At 53.0% G+C, this 11,865-nt stretch overlaps 1 protein-coding gene across 1 annotated transcript; it reads right to left on the bottom strand.

Moving 5' to 3' along the window:
• Positions 1-10,782: 10,782 nt before the first annotated feature.
• On the bottom strand, positions 10,783-11,514 carry LOC108098798. Its single transcript, XM_017201942.2, has 5 exons — positions 11,493-11,514; positions 11,257-11,437; positions 11,037-11,193; positions 10,893-10,978; positions 10,783-10,806 (listed from the first exon to the last, which is right to left on the bottom strand). The coding sequence occupies exons 2-5, from the start codon at positions 11,344-11,346 to the stop codon at positions 10,783-10,785; spliced, it is 357 nt and encodes a 118-aa protein (XP_017057431.2). The 5' UTR covers positions 11,347-11,437; positions 11,493-11,514.
• Positions 11,515-11,865: the final 351 nt, after the last annotated feature.

Here is an 11,865-nt window from a genome sequence, read left to right as displayed (position 1 = left end):
CCAGGAATTAAATTTATTAGTTCAAACGAATGTACCCCTGTTGAATTCCCAACAGAAGAAAGTTTATGATACTTTAATGAAGGCAATCGATGAAGAAAATGGTGGTTTATATTTCCTAGATGCTCTGGTGGAACTGGCAAGACATTCCTCATGTCATTAGCTTTAGCAACTGTTCGGGCGAGATCCAACATAGCTGTTGCAGTTGCTTCTTCGAAAATAGCAGCCATATTATTAGAAGGATGCCAAACGGCTCATTCAGCATTAAAATTACCGTTAAATCTTCAAATTATTGAAGAACCAACGTGTAATATTGCAAAACACTCAGCAATGGCCAATGTTTTAATGGTATCGAAATAAAATTTTTCCTTTTCATATATAAAACAAAAAAAAATTTTCTTTATCTTTTAAACACCAAACGAAGTTTTACCTAAAACTATCGCCATCTGGTGGCGGAACGCAGTTCGCTGGGTTTACTAGTATGTTTATAATTCCCACGTCTGTATCTATTTTATATTATTTTTAGGCTTTTAGTACATTTATTACATGTTTTACATAAAACGGTTTAACTTAAAAAATTTTTTTACCTTTTTTTATTTTCTAAAAAAAAAAAAGCACACCAAATATAAGAAATCTAAAATTAGACGTCTCAAACTGCCGTGTGTGGTGACCGTGTGTGTGTGTCGGAGAGCATTGGCGTACCTATGTGAGAGAAGGGTAAAATCATGACCATTTTTGGGTCGCCGACAAAACACCGGACGGTCCCGCACACAGTGGTTTAAGAATATAAAAGTAAGTTGAGTGATTAACGACCGTATATGTGTACAACAATCGCTGTTAAGGCACCGGGATCGTTTCCATATATCAACTTACATAAACGCATAAAAAAATTAAGTAAATAATAAACAAAAAATAATAAAAACAGTAATACTATAAAAAAGGAATTACTAAATTAAACCTGCTGAACAAAAACAAAAAATCAAGTAAATGTGTATGTGCTTATGTTACACCTGCTTGTGAAACTTTTCCTGACGTTGGCTCATACACTGTTGAAATTTTTTATTTGCACACTACGAACAACAAAAATAAAACTTGTGACGGCCCGCCGCCACAATAAAATAATAAATAAAGAAATAAATTAATAAACCAAACCAAATACAATAAAAGCTCTTATTTCAAAATGCGCGGGCAATCGATAACTGTTTACGCAGCCCTGGACAAGATATCGATAACTGTTTTCACAACCCTGATAAACGATCAATATCGATAACTGTTTACGCAGCCCTGGTCAATCGATAACGATCGACGACTATCGGTAATTGTGGGATAATCCCACCAGCTATATAAGCAGTGACACGTCCTCATTCCAGTCACTTGTGCTCAGACGTCTGATCGAGCAACATCAAAGGGGTAAGTGTTCTGTTCTCTATTTCTGGTGGTGGTTTTCCGCAGAGTACGGATCTTTATTCGGCTCGCGACATAGGAAGGATCACCTACGCCCGGTCTGGTTAGTAATAATCAACCTTTGGCCTGGACAAGATCTCTGAGTCCGGTGTGATTTATCAGTCAGCCCAGCTCAGAGAGTTCCTCCTAGAAGTCACGCCCGGCTTCCGACCCGGGAGCGAAGCGGAGTAGCATTGGACTCCTGCTGCATGACCCCACCTAAGTAGAGCGTTCCCCTGATGGACGAACAGAACACGACGCAACAGCGGAATCCCGAGCCGATCTCCAGCACTCCTAGCCGGCTCTTCAGCCGCAGCGACCGATCCAGCCTCCCAGCCGTAGGAACCAAACCGGACCTTCAGCCGACGGAGCACCCGGCTCTATAGTCGTAGAAACCACCCGGCTTTCCAGCCACACGGAGCACCCGGCTCCGCAACGGACATCAACGTCGCCCCGACCCTTCCAGCAGCACCGGTTGTCAACACCCCGACCCTTCCGCAGCGCCGGACATCGACACAACCCCGGCCCTTCAGCAGCGCCGGACATCAACGTAGCCCGGCCCTCCAGCAGCGCCAGACGTCAACGTAGCCCGGCCCTCCAGCAGCGCCGGACAAAACACCGGATCAACACCTCTCGGCCCTCCAGAGCGCCGAGAAACCCAAACCAGACTATATCAATACCCCCTTAGATAAGCAAAATATACGACGAAAACACCTAAATACCCGACTATTATCAATATCCCTGTAATATTAATTAATCATAAGAGAAAATATACGAATACTCCCTCGACACCGCATTACCCCCTCGAGTTATTCTGGGAAAGGAGAAGGTAAACCGATCTTGAAGAGGGGCCAACTATATAGGAAATTCTGTCTCGAACCCTGGCCATCGGCGAGCTATACCGCCTCCCGGAACAGGGTCGTTACAGTGGCGCCCGAACAGTCTAGACAAGAGACAGTGGCCTCCTCTTATAACAAATAAAGATCGTTTACCCCCTTCCCAAGCCAAATAAAATTCATAATGGGTGAAAAAATAACCAGAGGGTGGATAACAAACGTAAACAAATCCCAACTGGAGGAATATCTCAGGGAATACAACATCAAACCCGAAACTCTTTGCGAAGATATGCGAAGACAGATGTCCGAATTCACGAGACAAGACCACAACGAAGAAACAACAAGACGACTACTGGAGCTATCCCAAAGGCACACGAGAAACCCGTCTCCAACACCCAAGGCATCGGGTAGCATAAGAAGAAACATAGATCGAGGGAACGAATTAACATTACAGATACCAACGGACGTAAACAAACCCAATAACCAGACCCAAGAAGACAGTAAGCCGTCACCAACGCCAACAAGGAACACAATGGATAAAATAACCACAATAGGAGTTATACGTAGCTGGAGAGAGGAATTCGACGGCACTGGGGACCCGGACGAATTCATCTACAGAATAGAGGAATTAACGGAAGCATACGGACTAGAAAATGACCAAGCAGTAGGAGCAATGGTAATCTTGCTAAAAGATGGAGCCTTGGACTGGTGGCACACCCACCCGAAAGAGATTACATCATGGAAACGTTTCAAAAACGAATTTCTGGAATACTTCAAGCCAGCAGACCACGAGGAGAAAAAAATGGAACAAATAACACGCAGGCATCAGGGAAAAAACGAGCCAGCAAAGGAGTTCGCACGAGAACTACGGAAAATTATGAGGTTCACAAAACTCACAGAGGACAGCAAACTAGAATGGATCTACAGGAACAGTCGCGTAGATTTCAAGCGGTACGCCAAACGTGGGGAATGCAAATCATTAATGGAATACCTCCGACTGGCAGAAGAATTCGAGGCACTCCAAGCTGAAGAACCAGAAGAAAGACAAGAATACATAGCACCACAAAGGACACAATACCAGACAAGAGACTACTGGAGACCGCAACAACCAACCCAGTCACTAAACAGAGGAATAATAGAAACTTTCGACATGAGGATGTAAGGGTTTGTAAAAACGCCTTACAAGTTTGAGTGCAGGAGAGCCGCATAGCAACAGCGGGATGCGCGGCATGCAGAGGAGAAAGGGAAGTAACGGTGCGAAGGACTTTGGACTCAATGCTGCGGTGAGTCTGCAGACTTTGGACCCTATAACGGTGAGTCTGCGGACTTCGGACCCGCGCAAAGAGGAGAGACCGTGAACTAACGGTACCGGTCTGGACTTTGTACCCGTTATAACGGTGAAGTTCTGGACTTTGTACCCGTTATAACGGTGAAGTTGGCGGACTTTGGACCAGCACAAAGAGGAGAGACCGTGAACTAACGGGACTTGTGCTGCCCTTTGGACCCGATCACGCCACTTGTCCTGCACTTTGGACCCAATCACGCCACCGAAGGAGGGAAATAACGGGACCAGGGTGGCATATAAAAGGAGGACGCGTGCAGGAAGCCGGACAGTCAAGTGAAAGCCGTGCAAGAGACCGTACCAACGCGAGTGAAAGCCCAAGTGAACAACAAGTGCCAGGATACCAGGAATCAAGATCGCCGAGTCGAGAAGCCCAACGACGGTCACGTCTACATAAGCTGAGACTGCCAAGCTGAGATCCCGAGGGTACAAGGTAAGTTGTAGGGTGCGTCTACGAGTCTCGAAAACGACGGTATTGGTGGAGTCCGAGTAAGTGGATGTTGTGCGAAAGGTACCCAGCGTCGGTTCGCATGAGATATTGAGAACCTGCTGAGGGCCAGCTGACGAAGATCCAGTGAATGTTGTGCGAAAGGTACCCGGCGTCGGTTGCTCATGAAAGATTGGGGACCTGCTGAGGGCCAGCTGACGAAAATCCGAGGGAGTTGTGCGAAAGGTGCCCGGAGTCGGTTTCTCATGAAAGATTGAGGACCTGCCGAGGCCCAGCCGACGAAATCCCGACCGACTTCAGGGTGGAGCGTGGAGTGTTGACTGCAGCAGCGCTGCTTAGCCCTCCAGTAAGGTTTTCTGCTCAATATCCGCCAAGTTGTGAGAGACTCGTAGCGAGCCTAGTACGCGACCGGTGCCCGAAAGACTCGGCAAGGCAGAGGACGCACGACAGGCGTGCCGTCGCAGGAGTCGACGCGGGAGCCATTACCGGCGACAACGAGGGAGATCGAGTCATCAGACAGCAGAACCACGAATCAAATATCGAGCTACAAATCTACGTACAATAAACCCAACAAGTATTCTTAAATCTAACCTAACTCTGTGTTATTCTATGGTCTCGGGGTTACGCATCAATAAATTTGGTGGGACGAACACACAAACTCATCTGAGCTAGCCGCACGTTCTCGTAGCGAGCGAAGACACAAAAGCAGTTCGTTACATCTGGCGCCCAAGCGTAATACTCAGACCAAAGTAACCAGAAAATAGATTTAGAATGGGGAAGTCCTGGGTGTATAACCTCAAAAAGGACGATTTCCCGGCGATCGCAAGCGCCCTAGGCATCGAGCTAGAGGGCCTTGTAGATGAAATGAGGCGGACACTGGCCGAATTCATCGACCACTCCGAACATGACCATGAAGCGCTGGCAATTCTGGCGGCCCTGGAAAGGGATTACGCCAAATACCCGTCGGTCGGCCTGAAAGTCACCGGAGCCGAGGGCCTGATGCGCAGCCTGGACGTGAGCAGCATGCAGAACGCCGGCAGGAGCAGCAGCCGCGACCGACGGGAGAACAGCAAGGAGAGAAAGAGCGTCAACCGCGAACAACGCGAGGAAAATGGCAGACCAGGACAGGAGTATGCCAAAGTCGCAAAACAAGTGAGGGAGTGGAGTTTCCGTTATGACGGGAATGAGAAGCCACTGGAATTCCTCGAACAAGTGGAGTGGTCGGCCATGACGTACGGGCTGGACATCAACCAAATTCCGAGGGCGATGCCGGAGCTCCTTCAGGGCAGAGCGTTGAAATGGTTCATCGCGAACAACAGGTTCTGGGAGACCTGGGGCGGATTCAGCCAGAGCTTCCAGGAGTTCTTCTTGCCCAGGGGTTTCATGAACAAACTCGCAGATCAGGTCAGGCAGAGGAAGCAGAACTACGGTGAAAGCTTCAAAGACTACATGGTAGACATGCAGACACTGATGCGACCCCTGGGTATGAACAAGGACGAGATCCTGGAGCGGGTTAAAGAGAATAGCACCCCAGCATTACGGCTGTTTATACGCCCGTACAGGTGCCAGAACCTAGACACCCTGATGGCATTAGCGGACGAGTTTGAGGAGCTTGACCAGCAGAGGGAGCGGTTCGAGCAGGAGAACATCCCGAAAGCCCGATACCATGTGCCGGCCATGAGGAGGGAACCGGCAGCAACGTGCAGGCGCTGTCAGGAGGAGCCAGACGAGCGTAACGCACGGCCCGGATATGTGAACAATCCATCCCAGGCATGCCGGAGATGCGGAAGCCAGGACCACTGGGCGAAAGAATGCCGCAACCGAAGAATAGCGTTCTGTTGGAGATGCGGAAAAATAGGCGTCACGAACGGCGAATGCTGCGCGCGAGCGGGAAACGCCAAGCGACCTCAGCCACCGAGGGGCGGCCAGGGATCGCAAGGTGCTGCCTCTCGAAATTAATGGGCGACCTGAAGGCGGAAGAGATGCAGCTGTCCGCCACAGTGCTCATAAACAAACAAAAAGTGAAGGCCACGGTGGACACTGGCGCCATGGCAAGTTTTATAAGCGAAGAGTTGGCGGACAGGCTGCAGGCCGCCGGTAAGGTAATACCAACGAGAAGGCAGGTGCGCATGGCAGACGGAAGATGCGGGAGCATCCAATCACAGCTGGAGATAGTGGTTGGTCTCGGGACGAGGAAGGTGTTGATGCAATTATTAATCCTCCCAAGAGTGATAGACGCCCTAGTTTTGGGCTGGGATTTCCTCTCAAAAATAGGAGCGGAGGTAAAATGCGCAGGACTCGAGGTGGCGATACCAGCAAGGAAGCGTAGTCGAGGAATGCTGGAAGAAAGACTGTCGGTGGCAGTGGTAGAAACACCAGAACAGTTTTCGGAAGAGGACATCGCCAAATTCCTGAAGGAGGAGCTGAAAGCTCTAGAAGAGTCAAGCGGAGCATCAAACATAGCCGTCCACAAGATCACGATGAAGGACGACCAGCCAGTGAAGCAGCGGTACTACCCAAAAAACCCCAAAATGCAGGGGGAAATAAATGAAAAGGTAGACGAGCTGCTGGAAAAAGGATGCATCGAGCCGTCAAGAAGCCCGTACAGCTCTCCAATCGTCATGGTAAAGAAGAAGACGGGAAAATGGAGGCTGTGCGTAGATTTCCGACAAATCAACGCAAAGTCGGTAAAGGATGCGTACCCGATGCCTATGATAAATTACATCCTGGATCAGCTAAGGGAGGCACGATACATCAGCAGCCTGGACTTGAAGGATGGATACTGGCAGATACCGCTGGAGGAGAAGAGCAGGCAGTATACCGCGTTCACCGTCCCAGGAAAAGGACTGTTCCAATGGAAGGTGATGCCATTCGGGCTGCACTCAGCGTCGGCAACGTTCCAAAGGGCGCTCGATCAGGTCATAGGGCCTGAGATGATGCCGCACGCCTTTGCGTATCAAGACGATATTATCGTCATCGGACGGACGCTGGAGGAGCATAAAAGAAACCTGAGGGAAGTGTTCCGAAGACTGCGAGCAGCGAACCTAAAAGTAAATGTGGAGAAGTGCAAGTTCTTCAGAAAGGAGCTGCAGTACTTGGGACATCGCATCACCGACCAAGGAATTGGAACTGATCCGGAGAAGGTGGCGGCGATAGCGTTGCTGGAACCCCCAGCCAACGTCAAGGAGCTGAGGCAATACCTGGGAGTGGCATCATGGTACCGACGTTTTGTACCCGACTTCGCCACACTAGTCCAGCCGCTTAATGCCCTACTCCGAAAGAAGGTGAAATGGGAGTGGACCGACGACCACCAGAAGGCATTTGAGGCGGTCAAGGCCAGGCTGGTCGCAGACCCAATCCTGGCATGCCCAGACTTCACGAAGACGTTCATCCTGCAAACAGACGCCAGCGACTACGGGCTTGGCGCCATACTCACGCAGCATTCAGACCAAGGCGAGAGAGTAATCTCGTATTCAAGTCGCTCCCTAAATGGAGCGGAAAGGAATTACTCCGCAACGGAAAAGGAATGCTTGGCGATCGTATGGGCCATAAGGAAGTTGCGACCATACCTGGAGGGATACCACTTCAAGGTGATCACGGATCATATGGCACTGAAGTGGCTCAACAGCATAGAGAGCCCGTCGGGAAGGATTGCGAGATGGGCGTTGGAACTCCAGCAGTATGATTTCGAAATATCCTACCGGAAAGGCCAGCTCAATGTCGTGGCAGACGCCCTGTCGAGACAGCCACTGCCAGCGAAATGTCGCAGAGCTAAGACGACAAAGACAGGCCCGAAGACTGCGGAACGCGACTGGATAGCGGAAATGAAAAACAAGGTGGCGCAGAATACGCAAAAATTCACGGATTACAGGCTGGAGGGCGACCAAATGTATCGCAACATACCCCACAGGGCGGGGAACGAGGACGTGGTCGCGTGGAAGCTATGCGTACCCAAAGGGTCAAGACAGAGGGTGATAGCGGAAAACCACGACGCGCCAACAGCCGGTCACTTGGGCAGCAGGAAAACAATAGCAAGAGTGGCTGCGAGGTACCACTGGCCGGGCATGCATAGGGACGTCAGAGCCTACGTACGTAGCTGTGAGAGCTGCATGAAGTACAAGCCGAACCAGCTGCAGGCGGCAGGCAAAATGTTGACGCAAATTCCCGAGGAGCCGTGGGCGACAGAGTGTGCCGATTTTGTCGGGCCACTGCCGCGGTCAAAACACGGGAATGCAATGCTGCTCGTGCTAGTGGACCGATTCTCGAAGTGGACCGAGTTGGTGCCGATGCGGAAGGCGACCACAGAATCGCTGCAAAAGGCGATAAGAGAGTTTACGGCGCCGTATACACCCCAGGAAAATCCAACAGAAAGGGCAAATAGGACCGTAAAGACGATGATCGCCCAGTTTGCAGGGGCCGACCAAAGGACGTGGGACGAAAAATGGCCAGAGTTACAGCTGGCCGTCAATACCAGTGTGGCGGAGTCCACTGGGTACTCGCCAGCATTCGTCACCCAAGGTCGAGCGCCCCGGCTCCCGAAGGCTCTATATGGTGAACACACGATCGGGACCGGCAAAGCCACGCAAACGCCAACGGAAAACGCATAGAAATTATCCGAAATTTTTGAACTAGTCAGGCGTAACATGGAGAAGGCAGCGCAGGATCAGGCAAGGCATTACAACCTGCGGAGGAGGCCATGGACGCCAAAGATCGGTGATAAGGTCTGGGCCAAGGAGCACCACCTTTCCAAAGCAGTGGAAGGCTTCGCAGCGAAATTGGCCCCCAATTATGACGGGCCATTTACTATTGTTGACTTTGTTTCCCCGGTGATATGCAATTTGCGGCACGGCATAAGTGGCAAGGAGAAAAGGTCTCACATTAGTGAGTTAAAACCTGGCTCTGAGGGGAAACAATAAGTAACGGCCGTCATTGCGGGGGCACCCTGTACGGGTGTTTCGTAAGAAAGGGAGAGGACGATACGGAGTATCGATGCAGTGCCTCCCACACACACGTACATGGAGCGCGAGCGCCAGGAGCGCAGGAGCGCGAGCGCCAGGAGCGCGAGCGCCAACGAGAAGCGGGTCAGTGGAGGGTAAATAAGGGGCGATCACCGTTACCGGGTCACCAACACAAGAGCAAGGGAAAAGCTTTCACCGGTAACGGGACCCCGGACGAAGAAAGGTGGGAGAGGACGAAAACCGAGGTATCGTCGGAGGCGACGGAGAGAGGTTTCGGTCTTTCCAATTTTTTCGCCGAGATGACAGGACGCACAAGCCACCGCCAGCTACAGCAGCAGCAGCCGCAGCAGCATAAGCCGCAGCAGCAGCCGCAGCAGCATAAGCCGCAGCAGCATAAGCCGCAGCAGCATAAGCCGCAGCAGCAGCCGCAGCAACATCAGCAGCAGGCGCAGCCGCATCAACAGCAGCCGGAACAACTACAACAGCAGCCGCAGCAGCAACAACGGCGGCAGCGACAGCAGCAGCCGCAGCAACAATTGCGCAAGCGTAAGGTCGGCGCGGAAGGCCGCGGCCGACGGCAACAGCCAGGGGCGAAATGGAGGCGTCGGCGCTCGTCGTCGGCGCTCCAGCTACTGGCGTCGCCGTTAGTGTCGCGGTCCCCGTCGTCGGCCTGGCGCGAGGTGTCGGAGAGGGAGATGTCCTCCGACGAGGAGGTCGACGGCGGCCCCACCGGCGAGATGGAGACGGTGGAGTTGTCGTCGACGGAAGACGAAGGCGACGGAGGTGAGACGGTGACCCCCCGTGGTCTCCTCTGACGAGGAGGGCACCCGTTGGGCCAACCAGGCCCGGAGGGGTTACCGTCAGGTAAGGCGGGTGGTGGATGCCGAAGGGTATATCTCGTTCGGGTCGGCGGCCTCGTCGGAGAGACCGGAGGATGAGGAAGTCATCGAGGCCCGCCGACGGGCAACGGTCGACAGGTTGGTGGAGCGGCACGTCGAGTGGATGGCTGCTGTGAGAGACTGGAGGAGACGGCTGCAGCAAGCGGAGGACGAAGAGGCCGCGCTATGGACACCGGCACCTCCGCCGGGAGCGCCCTCGCAGCCGCCGTTGCCACCCACATCGCCACCGAGGACGCCGCCACCACCACCGCCGCCGCCAAGGACACCGACGCCACCACCACCGCCGCCACCAAGGACACCAACGCCACCACCACCGCCGCCGTCGAGGAAAGGGGCACGGCCGAGGACGGCAACACCACCGCCGCCGAGGAGGCAGACACCGCCGCCACCACCACCGCCGAGGAAGAGGACGCCGCCGCCGCCGAGGACGCCCACGCCGCCGACGCCACCGTCGCAGCCACCGCTGCCGCTCGAGTCGCCGCCGAGGACGCCGCCGCCACCACCGCCGCCGCGGCCACGGCTGCAAAGGCAGTCATCGTGCCCGGTGGCAGCACCGCCAAGACGGCCGATCTTGATGCGGGGATTCTCCCAGGAGGCAACCTGGGCAGAGGTCCCCGAGGACACATGGCCGGACACGGTGCGCGCGGAGGCGGAGCGGCAGCGCTGTCGCGGGAGGACCCAGCGGTGGGCACGACTGATGTGTGTGGAGGGGGTCCGCTACCGAGTGAAGGTAGCGGGCGGGGCGGTAAGGGTTTATAAGGCCTTCAAATAATAAAAGAAAATGCAGGACCCAAAGACAACCAGGTTGTTTTTCCACAGGGGGGGTTGGAGGAAGAGGAGGCCGGGATACCAGCAGGAGTCACTGTGGGTATTTGGGATAGGGCTGGACGACACCACGAACACGCACAAATATATTTCCGTGGAGTCAAAAACCGCACGCGCGAAATCACACAAATCAAATATAATCACATAAAAAAAATATAAATAATAATAATCCAGCGGCGGCTGCAGCAGGTCCAGCGAAGGCAGGAGGAGACGAGCGATCTGCAGGTGGACTGGAAGCAAAAGGAGGAAAGGTTAGGTGTGTACGCAAAAGGTACGGAAAAAACTCACCTGTGGCAATGCCCTCACGGCCAGCCTGTGGTATGCCACAGAACGAGGAGCCGCGGGGTAGCGGGGAAGGAGGGGACGTCAGTCGGAGGGCGGTCCAGCGGCATACAGTGAGTGGGTTCGACGTGTAGAGTGAATCCCCCGGAGCCAGTCGGAGTCTCTGGAAGGCAGACGGTGAGTGGTTACACGAGTTAGCAAAAGGTATTTAAAACTCAAAACTTACCTGATAGCCCACGGCCAAAGTCAGAGTGCCGTCCAGAGCGGGGAGCCGCGGCGAAGGGGAAGGGAAAGGGGTGGGTCGAAGGCCGGGCATATTGGCCTGCCGGGACGCGCTAGGTCAGGGTCAGCGTCCCGGCGCATACATCGTTGGAAGGATTCCGCAGCTCAACCCGGCTTGGAGAGGCCTAGAAATTAACATTTAAGTGGTAAAAATCAAGAAAAGAATATCAAAACACTTACCATAACAAAACCACGAGGCCGGCGAAAAATTGGGAATGGGGTCGCCACGATAACGGCGGTCGATCGATAGTGCGATCGATGGGAGCTAAAAAATACTGGAAACATCGCTGGCCGGTCACACTGAATATGACGGCACCCTGAGGAGTGGCAACGCCACGATCGATAGACGAGTTATCGATTGTGCGCGGGGAAATTCTGCGCGGGAGACTTTTCAAATTTGAAACGAGGATCGGAAGGAGTCGCGCGCTGGGAGTTTTCGACAGTCAAGATGCCCTAGTCAAGAAGCCCAACGACGGGATGTCTACATAAGCTGAGACTTAGGTGCTGAGATTTGAGGAGCTCTCAGCCGTGGCGGGAGGAGGTCGACGAGGGA

This window comes from Drosophila ficusphila, unplaced genomic scaffold (assembly GCF_018152265.1).
Source record: "Drosophila ficusphila isolate 14025-0441.05 unplaced genomic scaffold, ASM1815226v1 contig_128, whole genome shotgun sequence".
In the NCBI taxonomy this organism is placed as follows: Eukaryota; Metazoa; Arthropoda; class Insecta; order Diptera; family Drosophilidae; genus Drosophila; species Drosophila ficusphila.
This window is presented reverse-complemented; position numbering and strand designations above follow the sequence as displayed.